The 22190-nt window shown below is 39.2% G+C and overlaps 1 protein-coding gene across 1 annotated transcript; it reads right to left on the bottom strand.

Moving 5' to 3' along the window:
• Positions 1-17665: 17665 nt before the first annotated feature.
• LOC112199038 lies at positions 17666-18901 on the bottom strand. The gene has a single exon (XM_024340104.1). It carries the CDS (start codon positions 18899-18901, stop codon positions 17666-17668), a length of 1236 nt encoding a protein of 411 aa, XP_024195872.1.
• Positions 18902-22190: the final 3289 nt, after the last annotated feature.

Raw genomic sequence — 22190 nt, 5'->3', positions numbered from 1 at the left:
TAACAAAATAAAACGTAAATGCTCCTTAGAGCTGACTATACAATGGAAGTCTTAACAACGGTAAAGTCACAAAATTGTCTTCCTACTGTAATGCTGCCAGCACGCAACCTCAGCTTCAGCCACGATTATCCTGACCTGCAGGATTAACCCTACACTAATGAATAGTGCCCCGGGTTGCCACACAACAAACCCGGTAAGCTTATGAAACTCTGAATGAGTAAACTCAAAACCACAAAGCAGAAATACATTCTTAAGTTACCTCAACCTAAACACGATATGCACATATCTCACATCTATAGTCATCAATTCCATATCCTTCCACATTGTGCCTACATAAGTCAACTGGTGCCTAAAGCCTCATGCTCAGATTCTTAACGTAGCATCCAATTACACAAATTTCAGTCAAACAAGATTTCCTCAAGCAATGTTTGACTCCATTCTAACGCCCTATGGCGCATTCCAAATCACACTCATTCCCTCCCCACTAGGAGCCTTTGTCATCAACATGACATCAAAGGTGAAAATCAATGAATCACCTTCCTATCCTCACCATAGAGTACAATTCGTCACCACTATGGCTCTTAAGATAAATCAAACCATCAATCAATACAATCAAGAAGAAACATGTCAATCACATTTCAAAACAAGCAAAACAATTCATGGTAACCCCTGCATATAGTTTAGTTCAGGAGGTCACATTAAGTCAAGCAATTCAAGTCATAGTAGTCATCGTAACCCCACACTCTGACGTCCGTAGGTAACCCCGACCATCACAGCAGTCTTCTCGATCATTGTTAACTTAATAACATTTAAGGTCCACTACCGAGCAGTCATCACACTGATCATTACACAGATTCCACCGGTCATCACATAGATATCCATCATCGTACTGATCATCACACAGATTCTGAGGGTCATCACACAGATAGCAATCATTATAAAGATTCATCACACTGATTTCATTACACAAATATTCCTACACAAGCTACCATATCTTAAATCACCAATTAAGATGGTCGTATTAGACCCATGGTATCTCAACAAATGAAATTCTTTTATCACGATTAAATACTTAATTTCACCATTTCCAACGATACTGAACTACGTCTTATGCTGCCCATATCACAACAATTGCACCAATACATATATATTTCACGTAAATATATATATATGTAGTCATCACTAGTACAAAAATTGAATCAGACGATGGCTAAAAACTGTCGTCTGATGCAGAGCTGGCTGTCGTATATCTCGCTGCCGTATGATGAAATATGATTTAGAGAACTGTCGTTTGAAGAACTTGACATCCATGTCGACAGGCTGTCGATAGCTTGTCGACATCATTAACTGTCGTGTGAACGTCACACTTAGACAACGGGCAACTTAAGAACCCGTTGTGTGACTGTGATTCAGAAGTCATTTTTTTTTATAACTGTTGTGTGACTGTCATTCACACAACTAAAACATTGATAGCATCCGTGATCTGTATTACTCTCACACAACAGTTTTTATTGTATGGCTGTTGTGAACATTTTGTACGTACAACAGAAAATGAAATAAAAAATCACCAAATGAACAGTAATTACCAATATATATCTAATATTGTTATAATCCACATAATTGTACTGAAATGTATTAGACAATATTGCCAAAAAGGAGCACTATACTACTCCAACACCAAAATATGGAGCACATCTAGGAGGATCAAATCGACTGATTCTATTTCCTCTATAACATTCTTCACTGCATCAACATGCAGCTGATTCTTCCCGACGTTATCTTCATCTTCAAGTTCTCCAATTGTTGCTTCAAAGTCAATGTTGGACTGCTTGACCTTTAAAGTACAGCAACACATGGCACCTAGATAGATGAAAATGACAATAGGAATGGTTAGATGAGAAACCTTAAATGAACTCAGCTTAAACAAGACTGAGTAACCTTTCCATTACTGGTTGAGATACAATTACAAGTTTGTCAGTTTTGAACAATGTTAAAGATCTATTATATGCCATTGATAGGTTAATTTATAATAGAATGGATGCTTAGGGGTGGGTTTGGTACGGTACCGGACTTTGAAGCCCAATACCACCTACCGTACCAAACTAAGTTGGTACACAAAATAGCCTACCATTACCGGCCATAGAAGTCGGTATACTGAGATCTTGGTTGGTTTCGATTGGTTGGGCCTCATACCGAGTTTAAGAATGGGGTAGATTTCAGCTCCGGCCCAACTAAAATTTTAAAAGCCCAAACCTGTCAGCATATGAAAACTGCAATCCTCACATGAATTTAAACGTCCAACCTGCAAATGAAAAATAAGCTAAAAACTCTCATACCTCAACTTCACTACTTGAGTTCATCACTTCAATTCATCCCCTTCACCACTCCATAGTTCATACAAATTTTAAGTCAATAATTCAAAGTTCACACTTCACACTTCACACAAATGAATCAAAATATCAAATGATACAATAACTAATTAAGTGCAATAGTTGAAAACTGCCGTGCTCCTATGTTGCTCCAGGTTTAATGAGGCCTTGATTAGTTGATTCCTTGAATTGTTGAGATTAGGAACAACACCTGAAAATTTATAATAAGAGATGACTTCAACCTATAACAAATTGAAACAAAAATTGGAACAATAATAGATGACTTGAACCGATAACAAATTGGAACAAAAATTGGGTCACCATAAAAAGCTTTATTGTAAACTGCTGCTTTTGAAAGAAAGCTTTTGATAATTATGCAACAGTACAAGAAACAACAGAACCAAGATTTTGGATTAGAAACTCCAAATAGAGCATGTTAGACCAAACAAGAAAAGCAACATATAAAGTAGGGAAACTCATACCAAAATGAAATTGTCCCAAAAGTGGAGAATTTTTTTAAAATGTTGTGGTGCATGTAAAATTGTAAATGAGTCTTGTGTTTTCATTTTCTAATTCATTTGTATTCCATTTAAAATGCTCTGCAACTCTTACTCAGATAAAAGCTCTTATAAAGAGAACAACACATAGTCATGAAAATTCAAACAGAGAATTATGCATATATCGAATTATACCTTCAATTGAATAGAGTCTTGCTTACAATTTAGAGTTCCACCATTGAGAGCCACAAACTTAGTCCATCAATTGATTTGACTTTGCCTTCTTCTCCCTTAAACGTCAAACTTAGTCCTCGGTGCTCCTGCTCCAAGCACAAAAGAAAAACCATGAAAACCCATAACAAATTGGTAAATCTCAAGATAATATATAACATATCCAAGATCAAATTACTAAAATTGGGTAGATCGAACCTCAACTCAACAATCGAAAGCTTCTAATCCAAAACAATTAAAGGTCGTACTCACCAGCAGTACTACAGTAATTGTTCGACTGATGTGAATCGAATCGATTTGGCATGAGATGAAATAGAATGGGTCGAAAGATTCAATTCTTCGAAGAGTTTGAGAGGCTCAAAACCTCGCACGGGTTCGAGAGAGAGAGAGAGACTGAGGGAGTGAGGGATTAGGGTTTGGAAAGTTTTAATCTAATGGTTGTTAGTTAATATGCAATAAAACTGAAGAAAATCAACGGCTATGATTGATTATATAAGAAATATTTAAAATATTTAAATATTATATTAAATATGTGGTACGGTATACCGTATTTTTGGTGTATTCAATACCGCTACCGTACCAACTGCACCCTCTTGGTTCGGTAACCGAGATTGTTGGTAACCGACAACCTTGGTTCGGGACGGATTCGGTTAGCTGGTTTGGATCGGTTGAATTTGCCAGCCCTATGGATGCTTGTGTGGCGAAAATACACGCACCTTCAACTTTGAAAACATGCGAACTCCTTTTGCGACATCAATAAACGGTAGCTTTTGTGGTGTGGTAACAATAACAACAACAGTAAATGGAACTACCTGAAAATCCAATACTTTGTCCAAATAAAAAAGTAGAAATATTGAATACAAAAAGATTTGGGTAAAATATCTACATATAACATACTAGATATAAAATAATGGTTAATCACACAAATATAGAGGAGAATGCATAATTTGATTAATGGAATTCGTAACATACAGAACTCAACAGAGAAAGCAAGAGAAGTTGCAATTGCAAAACAAAGTAATTCAATTCAAACATAAAACAATAACATTCTTCTACTTCAACTAAAATCTGATTACCCAAAACACTAACACTTCTTTCATTATTCATGCATCTGTTCTAAACAATAAAACTCACTATAAATTTTCTCTCAAGATAAAAAAAAAAAAAAAAAAAAAATACTTACAGTTGTAGGCAATGTGGAAAGATGTCGGATATATATTCAACAGTTGGCAAATCAGCATCTCTCTAGGCAAAAGAACCAACTTCATCATTTTCAAGTTGCTCTCCTTGTAAGTATACAAGACTCGGCTTATACGATTCAAGCAATTTACGGAACTTCTGTTTGCGGTTAGTCAGAGTTTGAACCTACATTCAAAGAGTCAAGACATTGTAAAATTAGAAACTAAACTAAAACATCCAATTCACTTAATAAGCTGAGAACAAAAACGTGCTTCTAATAACATTCAAGGAAGAAGAACACTACAAGTTCCCTGATAATGAAACATTGTTTCCCTGAAGACCCCCAACAGAGTTGGCGCGTAACAGCAAAGAAGCTCAAGCTCCTCACACAAAACTTAAAAGCCCAAAAACCATCACATCCCCTATTTTACAACACTGAGATAGGCCTCAATTTCCAACTTCCTGATAAAAAATTCCAACTCTAATCCACCTAGTAGCTAACATTCAAGGAAGAAAAACCAAATCTACTGAGAATGATCAACTCCCAGAACCAAAATCTCTCCAGAAACCCAGCATGTAGTATCAACAAGATCTAGAACCCAAAACAAAAGAGACCCAAAAAAGGAAGAATTTACCAACTTTGTGTCACTGAAACAAGCAATTGAGGAAAAAGCCCCCAACTTTGAATCCCAGAAAACTTGAAATTGAGAAAACAAGGAGACCCAGATGAGAAAACGTGGAAAAATCAAGGAAGCTGAGAGAAAACTCACCAGCCCAGAAGATTGAAGAACAGAAAAAATTGAATGAGACCCAGATGAGGAAATCTAGGAACTTGAACAATCCAGAAGAGAATGGCGACAAAGAATCACAAATATTAAGAGAGAAGAACACCATGAAAAGTAAACAAGCTGAGAAGCAACTATCTAATTTCCTCATAACCTAACCATATCAATTTATCAAGCAAACAGAAATTGATCGACTGCAAAGCCTTAATACATGCTCACCCAGAAACCTTCTTAGACCGAATTTCGATATTTTTGCCTTCAATCCCAAATCCACAACTCCAATGTTCGAATCCAATATTGAAACCACAAAATTCAAATCTTAGTGACCCATAACTGAATTTCAAATCCAATACCGAAAAGTCGTCTCAACCTGAATCGCGATCAAAATCTTGAAGCCTCTCGAAAATAGACGCAAATCCCTAACCCTAATTAATCCGACTCCAATTTCAAAGTCCTGGAAATCTAAGGTCTCCAATCTCTGATTCAATTTCTTCAATTTTAGGTCTCAGAGACAAAACAAGAAGATGATGAAGAACAGGCTTCAGAAATTGCAAGAGCGAGAGAGAGGAAGGGTTTTTATCGGTGAGGTTGTTGGATTTGAAATTGGCCTAAGCGCGGTCGGAGTAGAACTCGGAGTTGTTGGGGTCGATGATGATGGCCTGGGTGTAGAGGTCAGTGGTGAGCTCAAAGTGGTCGTCGATGAAGGCCTTTGCTATTTCCCAGATCGAATAACCCATTAGGTTTGGTCGGGGCTTGTCGAAGAGAGAGAGTGCTTGGGTTGGGGTTTGTCAAAGAAGAGATAGGGTTTGTGTCGAGAGAGAGTGAGGCGCAGGGCGTTATCGAGAGTGAGGAGTGAAGGTTTTGGATTCTGGGTTGATCTGTTGTTATTTTTGTTATTTTTTTTTACTTTAAGTGTAGGGTTTCAAACTTTCAAGCCCTGCTCTATGAATTTGGACAAGCCCTGAAAAGACTCACACAACAGAATTTTATAAAAATGTGGTTTGAATACATGAGTTTTAAATTTGAAATTTGTCTCCTATCAATTTGACTTCCCTCGTTGGGGAGTTGGAGAAAAATGATGGTGGGAAATCTCCTTCCTTTCTGCCAAACATATTAATCAGACCACAGTTTTATCATTTCTCATCATATGATTAATACATGTTGGGGGAAAATTTGGGGTTTGAGATGAGGTTTGGCACCACAGACATGGTGGGAAACTTGCCGCTCAGTTTTTTTAGGGTCATACAACAGTTTTATCCTTAAACGTCTTGTGAACTAGTTCATAATTCCATATCAGACGATGAGTTTTATAAAAACGACGTACAAAAAAATAAAAATCAATCAGATGACGGAAAACTTTGATGCGTCGTTTGATTGAATTTTTGTAGTAGTGCATTCACTCAGGAATGCCACTAATACCAACTATAGTTATAGTTAACCTAATAACTCAAAAACAATAGGGAAATCTTGCTCATAACGAATATTGGTCATGCTCATAACAAATATCATGAGATTTACTCACCTCAGAATCCCGCTATGTCTTCACACATTAACCAAAGCAAGCACAATCGCCGCAATCCATTCAACAAGTCCAACAAGCACCTGAACATATAGGGTCTCAATTGAGTGCACGAATCACAAAGTGATTAAAGTTCGAAACCCCCATTTTGAACTAAAACCCCCAAAGTAACGCCAATCGAGGCCGAACCACATCCGAGACCTCCCTAAGTCTCCAGAACACTTCTACGATCGATGTGACAAAACCACAAGTCGATCAGATAGTCGGATCCTCAAGGATCGAAATTGTAAAAACCCTAACATGCTCATACGATCTCTAAAAATTAAGTGTTGTATATTGAAATGCTCGTATCAACGAGTAGATCAAAATCAGGGACAGAAACTATCCCAAAGGTGGCCGAAAACAGCCGGAAAACACCACCACAGTGGCTGCGCCACCGCAGGCTCAAAGTCAGGATTTGGCAAAACCCCCAACACAAAAGTTCTTTATCTCAACTCCAATTACAACTTTCATAACTAGCACAAAGTCTGAATCAAAGCCATATGACCGGAATTTACCTCAAAAGTTTTGAATTCCGATGAACCCTAGAATCCCAAATTCCAAAATTCGATCTCCACAAGTTAAATCGATGCAAACCACCTTAAGAGAAAGCTTCTACGTCCTCTGATCTCTAAAAGCCCCCAAGAATCACCGGCAAAGGTGGCCGGAATCGCCAAGTCTGATTAAGGCGATTTCAGCTCCACCGTGGCTTCTTCTCGACCTTGTAGCGCGTACCACAGCTCGACCTACGCTCGATGGCTTCCATAGACGTGTAGAGGAGGATGTGGTGAAGAGAACCCACTTTGAATCGTGTCCAAAGGTGGCCGAATGAGGGAGAATGACGCCGGCGAAGTGGAGAGGCGACACGGGCTCGGGAGAGAAGAGAGAGAAAATATTTCCCAAATTGGAAACTCTGATTTTTTTGATATTTTTCCGGAAAAATCTCATATATACGAAAATGGAAACTTTTTCCAACGACCATAATTTCTTCATACGAACTTCGATTTTCGCGTTCCGCATATCCACGAACTCGTATCGATACGTTCCACAACTTTCGTGAAGGAAGTTTTCAGAGAAACCCAATGTATAAAAAGTCAACCTTTGCAACCCCCATAAAACCATATTCTTCGACTAATAATTCGTCCGAAACACTTCCGCTCCGTCCACGAGCCACGAAACAGTCCAATAACCACAATTTAGATTCTGAAAAATCCTCAGAAAATAATAACGAATTTCTGGGGTACTACATGTGTGTAAGTACGATACTTGTACCCAATCACTAGGTGTAATGTGGAGGTAGATTGAGTGGCGATAGGTCGTAGACGAATTAGCATAGCTGCATACGATATTGCATCACCCCAAGCGGATATAAGGAGATTGGTGCGCATTACCAATGTCCTGACTACCATCGTAATTTTTTTCGCGAGACCATTTGGGTGTGTTCATAAGAATATGACGTCCAATATCAGTCTCATTGCAATATCCATCGAAAGTCTTTGATGTAAACTCTCTAGCATCGTCAAGTCTAATTGACGGAATATGATGATCTGGGGAGTGAGCCAATTGTCATATGATATTTGCTAGGAGTGTAGCATAAGCAGCATTACAAGTGGACAATGGCACAACACGTGACCAACGTGTTTGCGTGTCAACCAATTATCATGAGATATTTAAACGTCCGCAAGTTGGTTGAATCAGTCCACAGAATCCCCATGGATTCTATGTAAGAACAGAATGAGTATTTTCATATCATTTTCATTTCCCTAAGGAACGAGCTTTGTAAAACGAGCGAGAGTCTTTAGAAGCAACCAATGAGGATTTTGGTTGGGCATATGCGTCTGAAACGCTATTTGAAGCAAGTTAGTGATTGCAGCATCACCTGGGGCACCATCACCATGATGTCATGGATAGAGACTATGCCAGCACTAGGCTGGTGGTAGACGGCGGCGGTGCCAGAGGTAGCGGCGGCGGTTACACTTAGTCCAAGAATCAACCTTTGATTCATGCTTCGTTTCGCTCGAGAGAATGGATGTTCGTGTGAAGTCTTTAGTAGACGGATCATCATATCAGGATCAGGATGACCTATTCTATCGTGACAAAGCCAATATGTGTCTAAATCCAAGAGATCTTTTCTCATAACTTCATTGGATTTAATAGCTCGAATAGTGACATAGAGTCCACTAGAGAGACACATAAATTTCTCTAATATATGTCTTTGTTCGCAATTATTAGAGGTATTGTAAAGGAGCACATTTATGTTCTTTACATGCATTTTCGCATGGAATCCGTTGGCTATTCATAGGTGCGATTTGCCCTATGAGCGTAGAGAGTTTTTGTGATAGTAATCAAGGTGCCATTTGGCAAGGGGAACTTGGGCTATTCCATGTCCTAGAATTAATATTAATGGCCCAGCCATCGTAGTCACAAAGTCATATGCTCAGAATCAAAATGGAGTCATAATGAAAAGAACTCAAAATTTTATTCATAAGCCAACGGAGTTACATCATTGTCTCTTTGACCAAAGAAAATCTAATCCAAAATGCTAGCTCATGCAAAACAATGGTAGTCGTCTACCTTCTTTTGGTAATTCGAAAATAAATGTGACCAGGTGAGTAGAGAGATGTCGGTGGAGCAAGGCTCGCTTAAGTACCACTAATCTCAGAATCTTCCTAGACATCACACTTACTTTGGGTGAGCCTTCTTTGAAGAAAGACTAAACCATTAGCATTTACTACAAAAATATATGGCAATTGCCTATTACATCTCTTGATAAAATAAACACTTAAACAGAATTGGCGATTTATTGATCCCAGCCACATTTGTAGTCTTTAACCCTTAACTCTAGATCATCATCTTGATCTTCTTGTTTCACACCGTGAGCTTCTCCTGCTTCACAATATGCTTTGTAGGCGGTGACAATTTCTTCACGAGCTCTACAAATGTGTGCCCAATGACTAGATACTCCACTTCGAGAACATACATCTCTTTGCTCAAACTCTATTGATTGAGGTGCTTTGAAAGCGTCATTTAGATGGCTCTTAGTGTTGGTGGCGCCACCAACATGGCTAGAGGCATTGCCTCCCTTTCTCTTTCCACGTTGATCTCTTCGGTTCCGTGTTAGCTTATTTTGGCGGTTAGCTTCCTAAGTAGAGCAATTATATGGACCAGAATGTCCAGAAATATCCCTAAGATTAGGGTTTTGCTCTTGGCGCCCTCTCTTAGGGGCGCGACTATAATTGGATTTTGGAATATGCTCTGTTTCCACGGATCTCGAATTATAGTTCTTCACAAGGATGTTGTCATGCTTTTCAGGGACATTCATAGCTCCAATGAGCTCATGAAACCTAGTGATCAATCCTGCAGTAACATCGATTCGATAGTTCTTAGCAACCATCAATGCAGAGATGGGGAAGGTAGAGAGAGTCTTCTCAATCAACATCGCATATGTGATCTCTTTACCACAAAATTTTATTATGGATTTAATGCGAAGTGCTTCCGAGTTGTAGTCAAGAACTGACTTGAAATCACAGAAGTGGAGGCTATGCCATCTCACTTCTAGGTCAGGAAGTAGGGAGTGACAGACATTGTCAAATCTTTATTCGAGTGAGATCCACAGCCTTTTGGGTTCTTCTTCATTCATACACTCGTACTGGAATGAATCATCCATATGATGAGTCATTAGGATGATGGCTTTCGCCTTATTTACCTCTAAGGCTGCTCTATTTGCTTCCAAAGCTTAAGCTTGCTCAACAGTTAGCACGTCCTGGCTAGGCTCGGGAATCGTATCCAGGATTCCATTGGCCTTGAGATGCTAGAGGACATCACAAACCCACCTGTGATATCTAGAGCCAGTTGTTCCCAATGGAGCAAAGTCCAATTTGTTCAGGTTACTCATCCTGAAAGAGAACAAAAAAAAGGGTTAGTTTCGGAGCAAAAAAGCTACCACGAAAACATATAAAATTCCTGAGCGTAATCGCTTCCAAGAAATTAGAAATTTCTAAGCGTAATCGCCTCCAAGAAATTAAATTCCAAGAGGTATTGAATTAGATCGAAACAATGATGTAAATGGTCGATCATAAATTCTCTACCAACTCTAAGTTTGGAGATCTCAACAAGCTCCAAGCTTGGAGTGAGCACGAACCCCCACAGTTCGGCTTAATTAGGTCTCCCCTATGATGAAGAAAGAGGGGTAGAAGAAGGGAGTTTGCAAGTCCCCGAGAAAAAGAAGAGAAAAGAAATGAAAATTTCAAAAAGGGGAATTTTTAGTAAAAATACCTCGAAATAGGTCTCCGGAAAATTTGACAGGAAAAAGTCACCAGAAAAGTCGCCTGAAAGTTGACCGGAAATGGTCAACCGATGTTTACCGGTGCTGACGTGGGGCTGGGGTCCGCTGCTGACGTGGAAGTGGGTGAGTTGGCGTGCTGATGTGGGATGAAGGTGAGCTGACGTCAGTGGGCTGTGGCTTGGGCTGCACCTTAGGCTGCGGCTTTAGGCTCAAGCTTGGTGGCTTGGTGGGCTTCTGTCAGCAATTGGGCAGCGAGTCTTTCTCCTTTTTTTTTTTCCTTCTGCTTCTGCCTGTTTTTCTGGAAGATTTTCAGTCGGCCAGTTCAGTAACTTTTGTATCGTTTTTTGTGGTATTTCTTCCGGTTCTTGAATCTTCAAATCTAGGGGTTTCTGCAGACAAAATTTGGTGGAAATTGGAGGTCCAGAAGATGGTGAACCGGTGGGATATTTGCTACGGGTTGTATGGAGCTTCCGGTGGCCGGTTCGGTAGGTTTCCAGCTTGTTCTAGTGGTTCTGCAGCCGGTTTTGGATTCCTGGGGTAGAGGGCTTCAAGTTGTGTGGCGAAGGCAGAAAAGGGTTCAAAGTTTTGTATTCGGATTTAAGGTTTTAGCTTCTTGAATTAGGGTTTTGCTATTTGTTTTAGGGTAGGGCTTCATGCTGATAACGTATTTAAGGAAAATAGAAATTGGGAGAGAATTGAGTCGTGCTTTCATTGATAAAAGGGGTCTCTTTATATAGAGGATTACAAGCATAGAGATAGAGTGGTACATGGAAACATAATCGTACATTGATTGGATATCTCCTAAGATTCTCCGAGAATATCTCTAATATAAACCCTATTTCAACTAGAGCAAGTAATCTCAAGTTTGGGCCAGACACATATTCTGGATTTACTTGAACTCAATATATGTAATCAGGCATTCATCCACATATCTCACATTTGGTTTCGCAAATCATTTTCTGTGATCTTTATGGAAGAATAAATTAAATTCATTAGTCTCCATAAATTTCTGAACTATGCAGAAAGTTAAAGGAATTCTTTAATTGAATTTGAAGTTATTAACAATTTAAAATAAAGCTTACTCTCTAGTTATATCAAAGTCTTTGCCGAAAATTAGAAAAGACATGATGAACTCTTTGATCATATAAAGAGATGCAAGCGTGGAAAAATGATTAGGAGATAAACAAAAAAGAAGAAGTTAAAAATCTAAACATATACGGGATAATAACTGATTAGTTGATCAATGAATAAAATATAGTTTGAAATTAAAAAAAATGGTTAGGTTGTGCAGTTGTCCAAGCTGTGGACCAAAACTGTTTGACATTGTTTTGTCTTCTCTGTCAGAAGGGTCAAACAACATAATTAAATATAATATTATGTGAAAGTCTATAGCATTCCAACCAATCGGGGACCATTTCAAAATACTGAGAAGGGTCAAATGACCCTTCTCGCCCTAATGTGTCTACGCGATTGAATATATTCACAATACATTTCAAAACATTTATACTCTCAAAATTTATGGTCACTAGCAATGTTAATTTTAGACAAAGTAGCACAAATGCTTTTCACTTTGAAATTATAGTTGCATTAGTTCTCTATGTTTTAGTTAGTTTTGAGTTTAGATTATTTTTAAATAAAGTGTACTTATAAATTACACAAAAACAAAATAAAATGTTTTAAATTTATAAAAATAATAGAGAATCACCTCTCATTCTCTATAATTCTAAGCCACATACCTAAAACCTATAATAGAAAGCCACTTAGAAGGCTGGTGGAATTCCTAAAATAGCCCAAATGCTTTTTTGAAGGAAAGGAGGTCAAGTTTTATTGAGACTATATAAGCAATTATACATTACAACTATTAGCTGCTATTGCAGCTTGAAGAAAAGAAGGTGCTGAAAGTGAAAGATTTCTTCAGAACACGAGCTGGAGTGGGTTGCCAAAAGATGGGCAGCCCTATGAAATACTTTTCCATTAGCCTCCACTGATGGAAAAGTATTGTAGACCAACGTCTTGTTCCAGTCTCCAGTAGCACAAATTAGATAATTCACAAGTTGAATATCTTGTGACACAACCTGGTTATGACTAGATTTAAAGTCTGGTACACCTGGAAGCCAGGAGTCACCCCAAACATTCACATCACGACCATTTCCAATTTTCCAGTAAGTACCCTTACGTAACATATCTCTAGTTGAGAAGATGCTTCTCCATGAGTAAGATGGAGAAGCATGAGGTTCCACAGTCCAAAAAGAATCCTCTTGAAAGTACAGAGCCTTGAAAATCTGAGCACTCAAAGATAGAGGATTATTAACCACCCTCTAGGCCTGCTTAGCAAGCATGGCATTGTTAAAATTAGTCAGGCTCCGAAATCCCAAACCCCCTTCTCCTTACGGTTACTCAGAGCCTTCTAATTTTTCCAATGGATTTTCGCTTATCCATTGAACTTCCCCACCAAAACTGAGCACACATCTGCTTCAAGTCTTCGCAAAAGCTCTTTGTTAACTGAAAAACACTCATAGCATATGTAGGGAGAGCTTGAGCTACTACCCTAATAAGAATGTCTTTTCCTGCTCCACTCAAAAGTTTATCTTGCCAATTGGATACCTTCTTAGCCAAATTCTCTTTGATGTATTGAAAAGTAGCTGTTTTTTTTTTCTTCCAACATAAGTAGGCAATCCCAAATATTTCTCATGAGATGCAACAATTTCAACACCCAAGAGACTAGAGACATTCTCTTGCATACTTTCCGGAACATTTTTACTGAAAACCATAGAACTTTTCTCAAAATTAACTAACTGACCTGAAGCTCGCCTATAGGTTTTAATGACATCTTGTATCTGATGGCAGTCTTCTAATGAGGCATTAGCATAAAGCATGCTATCATCCACAAACAATAAACGGTTAACAGAGGGAGCTCCACTACAAATTTCAACACCCTATAAAAGACCTACTGCGTGCTTTTGTTGAAGTAAAGTAGAGAAACCTTCAGCTCCAATAAGGAATAAATATGGAGTTAAAGTCACCTTGCCTCAACCAACGACTAGGTATCACCAATCTTCTAGGTACCATGAACTAAGAAAGAGTACCTGACAGAGCTAACACATTGCATTACCATCTCAATCCATGCATTGGCAGAACCAAACCTCTCCATCACCTTCCTCAAAAACACCCATTCCATTCTATCATAGGCCTTACTAAAAGCAAGTTTGAGTGCCATGTAACCTGCACTACCGTCTCGTTTATTATGGACAAAGTGTGCTAATTCATTGGCCACAAGAATGTTATTAGTAATCAATCTGCTAGGGACAAAAGTACTCTAGAATGGGGAGATCAAATCCAGTAATATTAGCTTAATCAATCTGCTAGGGACAAAAGCACTCTAGAATGGGGAGATCAAATCCAGTAATATTAGCTTAAGCTCGTTCGCAATAACTTTGGAACATATTTTGTAAATAACATTACACAAAGAAATAGGTAGTAGGTCTGACATACACTCCGGATTAGTGACTTTTGGAGTGAGACAGATATGTGTGAAGTTGATTTGTCACAGGAGCTGACTTGTACTTAAACAATCTTGCATTGCTACAATAATGTCTTCACCAATCGTGTCCCAATGCTGTTGGAAGAACAAAGGAGGCATACTATTTGGCCCTGAAGACTTAGTAGGGTACATCTGAAATAGAGCATTCCTAATCTCCTCAGGAGAATATTATGCACAAAGCTTCTCATTTATAGACAAAGAAACACATGGTTGTATGGCCTCCAAAGTGACATTCGCAACTTCATAATCTAAGTCCAAGGCTATAAACATCTTAGAGAAATACATGGAGACCACACGCTCCACATCCTTATTATCTTCACACCAATTCCTGGCTTCATCAAACAAACCTGGCAAATAATTCTTCATTTTCTGTTCACTATTTTCCTATGGAAATACCCTGTGTTCCAATCTCCCTCTTTCAGCCAAGTAACCTTGGATCGCTGCTTCCAAAAAATATCCTCCTGTGACAGTAACACCTGTAGGACTCCATCAAATGCCTTTTCTCATTCTGAATATTTTCAGATAAAGGGACATCCAACAATTCTTCAAGACGTGACCTACTTCCCAACATCTAATGCTATCATGCCTTGAAAGCTTGTTTCTGCCACCTATCCAAAGCCAATCTGGAATGCGTAATTTTTTTGCTAACTTGAAACATTGGAAGACCTACCATATCCGTATTCCATGCTTCTGTCACAATCCCCTTGCACTCTCCACGTTGAAGCCAATACGCTTCAAATTTGAAGTGATGGTATCATGGTCTCTTGGCTAATGGCACTGAACTAGCATGCAACAAGAGAGGGACATGGTTTGAATCACTTAGTGGGAGATGCCGCAACATAGCATGAGAATACAGATCGCACCACGAAGGAGTGCATACTGCCCTATCCAAACGCAGTTGCATCTTGGAATTCCGCCGTGTTGACTGAAGACCTGGGAACCCTAGATCGTGGAGCTCACAGCAGCATCAGACTTTCCTAAAGCCCCTCATTTGCCGCTCAGGTCGCACCTAGCCATCAATCTTCTCTGAACTATTGAGGATTTCATTGAAATCCCCTATGATCAACCACAACAGTGCATCCAAATCCCTTAGCTAACGAAGAAGCTGCTAAGAGCCATCTCTATCAGCCGTCTTAGAATACCCATAAAAACCAATAAGCCTCAATCTAGGGTTTCTAGCACCCCCATCAATGAAGATGTCAATATGGTGGTCGGAAACTGTGCCCACCTGCACCTGCACTTCGTCAGTCCTAAACATCCCCAAACCTCTGTGTTCTCCGTTTGATTTTGGATACTCGTCAGCGGGTACGTACATGTATGTTGTTTGTTGTTTGAGTTCTCTTCTACGATTGAATCGGAGATTACTTTGATTTATGAGAAAGTGAAAGGGTTTTGTCGAGATTGTGGACTCTTTCAACATGATGTGTTGGGCTGTGATGGTTTTCTCATGAAAGAGAAGGAAGAGTTGCTGCAAAAGCCGCCAGAGGTGGTGATGGCAGGACTGTCATTGGAGGGTCAGGGACGGAACTTGGGAACTGGCTCTATTTTGAGGGAGCCTTTGGTGCAGATTGGGGGGGGAGGGGGGGGGGAATGATGTAGGTATGGAGATGGTGGTGGTTCCTGACAATGGGACAATGCAAGTGGCTACTGAGATGCAGGATGGGCTGCATGGGTTAGTGGAAGCTCATGCGTCACATCATGACGCAAGGTCTGTCCTTCCTTTAATTCCTGGTGCTTCTCCTTGCATCGATCAAATTATGGCTGGACTGCAAGTGGAGAATTGCTTCACGAATTGGGATTTAATGGTGCCGTCCAATCTGGTGCCTCGAATGGTTGGCCTGGATACTAAGAAGGTTGAAAAGAAACTGATTTCGAGTGTGAAGGTTTTGGACACGGTGCTGTTAAGTTTGAAACGTAAAGCAGCTTTTGAGCTTACTAAGATTAGGAAACATGATCTCGCCCTTCCCACTCCTGAGTTACAGGTGGAAGAGAATATCACTCTGATGTTACAACACAAGGATGGTAAGATTATTATGACTCCCAAGAAGAAAAAGCTTGGTCGTCCTCAAGGAAGTAAAAATAAACCCAAGGCGGCTCGGGTTCTTGAGTTGGAAGGGCAAGTGAAAAGGCCTAGGAAATGCAAGAGTAGGGGGGAGAAGGCCGATGCAGCTGGGGTGGGTGCTGCACCGGTGCTTTCTGAGGTGGAGAATGTGATGAAGAAAGGTGGCATGGAAGGGGAGTCTCCTTCCCCACTGTCCGCTGCTATTTAATTTTATTTTAGGTCGCAAAGATCAATTCCTCTGAGGATCCATTTTACTTCTCTTGCTTCGGGGGTCTATGATGTTTGTTTGGAATAATGGTGTGTATTTGCTTCAAAAAATGGGTGTACTGGGGTTTTCCTGGGTCTTATTCTAGTTTGGAATAGGTTTTTAGGGTTCCCTAGGGAATGATTCTTTCTGTCGACCCCATAGGGGTGTTTCGTTTTTGTACTGCTTGCTGAATTTTATATAATGGGCTGACCTCTTTTCATCAAAAAAAAAAAAATAATAATAATAAAAACAATACAAGATTGTACATTATATCAGAAAATAAACCCAAAAAACGTACAAATGAATGCAAAAAAGCATGTATTAAATATCTTTTGTGTATGATTGAAGCATTTCAATAATGGTTTATGTTTAAAGTGGTCCAATTATGTCACAATAACATTTATTAGATATTTTCTATTGAAAGACGCTTTCCAGTAGAGAAATGGTGTACGCAATATCCTTTGTAGTAGTTAGCTCTCAAATAACCACCATAACTAGAATCAGTTAACCTCATTCTCTTGATATATTGCTCTTTTACCTACTGTAAAACTTGTGGACCATGTAAATTAATTTGATTCATGCATTTTGAAAAGTTTTACAAAATTGGATTCGTTTAGGGTAAACATTTAACATATAATGTTTTTGGGTTTCATGAAATCTATGTAGGAAAGATAATTTGCTCTTATACCTTTCTAATCTTTTAACGCTTACAGTTTCTATGTTAGCCTCAAATAAATCAAATTGAAAGTTAAGGAAAAAAGAAGAAGAAGAAGATGGAAAAAGAGATCTTTGTTAAATGAAATATCTTCCTCGGCAAGCAATCTCATCTCCAGCCGATAGATTTGTCACTATCAGAGAGAAAGAAAGAGGTCTTCATTTTTTTTTTTTTGAAGGTAAATTTCATTAAAACATTAGTGATTATAATCACTTAGAAGGGCATCCCGTATAAATTCGGGAGCAACAACAAACCACACTTGACTTTCTAACGCTTGACAAGCATGTTTTGCAAGCTTATGTGCTACTACATTAGCTTCACGAGGTGTATAGCAAACCTTAAACTCCAGATTATTGCGTAACAAGTCTCTGACTTCTCCAAGCAGCAAACCCAAGGTAGATATGTCAGGTTCGTCGTTGGCTAAAGCTTGTATCAAAAGCAAACAATCAGATTCAAATATGACATTCTTATAATGAAGAGTTTCGGCAAGACGCATGCTCTCCAACATAGCCATTACTTCCGTGTGAAAAGGAGACGACATTTGCCTCAAAGGGGCAGCTGCAGCTGCCAGAAAGTTCCCAGTCTCATTACGGAAAACCAGACCATAGGCTGCCCTTCTTGAATGTGCCACAAAAGCTCCATCAGCATTGCATTTCAAAACTCCCGATACTGGCGCAGACCAGCGTTTTGATTGTTGATGTTGAGGTTGTGGAGCATTCACATTGGCAGACTGGTATTCTTGCAACCAACCCAAACTGAAAACTGCAGCATCAGTAGGCTGTTGCAATTTATCATCCCACAGTTGCATATTCCTGTTCTTCCAAATGGACCACAACACAACTAAGGTTTTTGCAAATTGTTCTTTAGTCTGGGTACAAACTAACCTCAACAACAACTCTAGGAATTCTGCAACTCCATTGAGCTCCATCTGAATGTCGGCTTCAAACCACACACTATTTGCATACGGGCATTCGACGAACAAGTGAAGTGAGTCTTCACAAGTAGAGGGGCATAACAAACAGCCTAGATCCCCAACATACCCTTTTCTGCTCAAGGCCGATCTCGTAGGCAAGATACTAATACAACACTTCCATGCATGTATGGCTACTTTGCCAGGTACTGTAGCCCCCCATATCGCTTTCCATAAAGGCCGGAATGGATCAAGGGGTGTAGCCGGGGCAAGAACATTACCCAGTTCAATATCCCTGGCAACAAAATAAGCACTATTGGTAGTGAACATACCTTTCTTATTAAAATGCCATATGAGTCTATCTTGCGACAATCTTCTACCCAGAGGAATAGATGTAATTAGCTCCACATCGGCATGTGAAAACAAGGCTTCCAACTTCACTCTGTCCCAACAAAGTAGAACGGGGTCAATCAACTCCGCCACCCGCTGCGGTGCTCCATGAGGAGGGGGGACGAAGGGCATCTAGGATACGTATCAGGAATCCACCTATCTTTCCACATGTCAATATGCTCACCATTACCGACCCTCCATCGCAGGCCTTGGGATAACACAACTCTAGCATCCACGATACTTCGCCAAGAGAAAGATGGAGAAGAACCCAATTGAGCATGTAAAAAATCACCATCAGGAAAATACAAAGCTTTAAATAATCGAGCAATCAAAGAGTCCGGATTTTGTATTATCCTCCATCCCTGCTTGGCCAACATCGCCATATTAAAGCTATGTAGATCCTTATACCCCATACCTCCCTCCTGTTTAGGAATACACAAGCGCTCCCAAGACCGCCAATGGATCTTGTTCTTTTCCTCCGTGTCACCCCACCAAAAGCCCGCACAAAGTTGGTGTAAGTCATTGCACAACCCAATAGGCAGCATATAGCAATTCATCACATAATTAGGTACTGTCTGAGCCACAGACTTAATAAGTATCTCCTTACCTGCACCACTCAACAGTTTTGCCCTCCAGCTGACAAGTTTCTTAGTAAGCTTCTCTTTTAAATAACTGAACGCTGCAGTTTTACTCCTTCCCACATGAGTGGGTAATCCCAGATATCTGTCATGATTATCAACCCTTTGCACCCAAAATATGTGCCAAAGCTACCTGTTTATCCATAGACAGGTGACGACTAAAAGCCACACTACTTTTCTGTAAATTAATCCGCTGACCGGAGGCAATCTCATAAGTGTATAAAATGTTCCTCATTTGTTGACACTCCTCCTCATCTGCAGAGCCAAATAAAAAACTATCATCTGCGAAAAGTAGGTGATGTAATACCGGAGCTACCGAGTTTATTTTCATCCCTTTAATCCAACGCTGAGTGACAAAATGCTGAATAAGAGAGGATAGTCCTTCAGCACAGAGAATGAAAATATAAGGTGATAACGGATCACCCTGTCTAATTCCTCTAGATGGCTTCACATATCCACAAACCTCCCCATTAACCAGAAAGGAGTAACTCACGGTAGTAATACTAGTCATCACCAAGTCTACCCAATTGTCAGCAAAACCCAACTTCAGAAGCATACTCCTGATAAAACCCCATTCCAGCCTGTCATACGCTTTATTAATATCAAGCTTAACAGAAAAATGTGCTTCATCTCCACGTCTATTAGTGTGTAAAAAATGTGCCACTTCAGTAGCTATCAGTGTATTGTTTGAGATCAACCTACCTGGAACAAACGCACTCTGGAGGGGGGATACAATGTCATTAAGAATTCGTTTAAGCCTGTTGGCTATCACTTTTGAACAAATCCTGTACAGCACATTACATAAAGCTATAGGCCGTAACTCAGTCATACTCTGAGGATCCGGTACCTTAGGAATTAATGTCACATGTGTAAAGTTAACTTCCGTAGGCAAGACCCCTGAAGATAAGAAGGACTTGACTGTTGTACTCACATCCGGTCCGACGACGTGCCAATACTTCTGGAAGAAAAAAGGGGACATCCCATCAGGTCCCGGAGCTTTAGAAAGGTGCATGTGGAATAACGCCACTCTGATTTGTTCATCAGAATATGCTGCCATTAACTCTTGATTCATAGCTTGAGTCACACGAGGTTGAACGGTGTTGAGAATAATGTTCAAAGCGGGCCCATGAACTCCCTCACAAGTATAAAGCCCTTTATAATAATCTGTGACCACTATCTCAACATCTTTTATCTTAGACACCCATATACCTTCAGCATTAGTCAACCCTTTGATAGCATTTCGAGCATGTCTATTAGAAGCCTTGCAATGAAAGAAGGCAGTATTACGATCTCCTGCCTTCAACCACAAAGCTTTGGACCGCTGGATCCAGAAAGTTTCTTCTTGAGTAAGTAACTCTTGGAATCGAACATTGAGGGCTTGCTTCTCCGCATTATGCATAGGATCGAAAGAGGTCTTCATGATCATTCAGTATATCATGTAATTAGACAAATATCTTAGCGTATTTACTCTTTTTTTTTATTTTTATTTTTATTTTTTATAAATTTTGGATGTCAGTGTAACTCCTTACTCCACCCCATTTTTTATGTTAATGAGATTTGAACTTATGACTTTTAGGGTATTACACTTCATTATCCACGCAAACTAAAAAACATTTGATTTCCTACAATTTTCTTGATAAATACAAACCCTACAATAAGCTGGGATTAGTTACAGCTACTCTTGGCACGGGTATGCTCAACATCATTCCAGCTTTTAGTCTTTTACTTTTGTATTTTCAGTTATCTTCAGGTCATGCCACACTCTTGGCCGGGGATTAAGGTAAGAGAGTTTTTATTTTATATTTCCAATATTTATTTTTGTCTCTTGTGAGGGGTACGATATGATTCAAAGAAAAACAAAACTGAAGGGATGTCACATTAAGTAAATATGAAGGTTCTGATAGAATTAATCTTTTGGCAATGTTAACAGATGACTTTTTAACATTTTAACTTGACGAAGTGGTGTTAGCTCAGTGGTTAGAGCACTCACTACTTATGTACGAAGTCATGGGTTCGAGTCATTATAGGGATATGAGTGAAACTCTTTGATCAATTTTTTTAAAAAAAGAAGGAAAAAAAAAACATTTTAACTTATTATGTGCGCATTATTACCTTCTAATCTTCGCTTATGTCATGGTAGTAAAACTTGTAGCTAGAAACACTCGCTACAGGATACAAGCTAGATGTCTTGTGATGCAAAAAAGGGTGTTTGAATAGTCTATGTTATACATCAAAGAAAGAAAGAAAGGAAAAAAAAAACCAAAAAAAAAAAAACACTCATATTGGTTTAGTCTTGTTACTATTGCAGAATTTGGTATTTGTAGCTAACTATCTAGATACCATTTTCAACAAGAAGAAATTAGATCTCTTCCATGCAACCATATCTACCTAATTCCTAACCATAGGAGAAAGACGTATCTAGATTTGACTTGTATTGATATAAAAATACACTAGTTCCGGTAGAGATCGATGTTGGATTCTATAAGCTTAAGGCAACCATGAGGCAACAACACTTTTAGGTGTTTCACATGTTTAGGACCATGAGGGGTACGTTAGCATCTATTACCTACCAAAATTCAACACCTTGGCTATGTGTATAAATGTTGCTGCGGTCCTGACTAGTACCACTCTCTTATCACTTTCTTGGTACATTATATTAATGTGCCCAAATTACTTGGAGTTATTTATGAAGTTCAACAATATAAGATTCACTTATAACCACTTATGTATTCTATTTTTTCAAGATTCATCCAAATAACAATTTTTTTAAAATATCTCAAAAT

This window comes from Rosa chinensis, chromosome 4 (assembly GCF_002994745.2).
Source record: "Rosa chinensis cultivar Old Blush chromosome 4, RchiOBHm-V2, whole genome shotgun sequence".
Classification (NCBI taxonomy): domain Eukaryota; kingdom Viridiplantae; phylum Streptophyta; class Magnoliopsida; order Rosales; family Rosaceae; genus Rosa; species Rosa chinensis.
Note: the sequence above shows the minus strand (reverse complement) of the source record. Positions and strands in the feature narration are given on the sequence as shown.

What these genes read in the sequence shown, in the direction of transcription:
- LOC112199038 (XM_024340104.1), bottom strand. Translation starts at nt 18,901, where the DNA reads ATGCCCTTCGTCCCCCCTCCTCATGGAGCACCGCAGCGGGTGGCGGAG.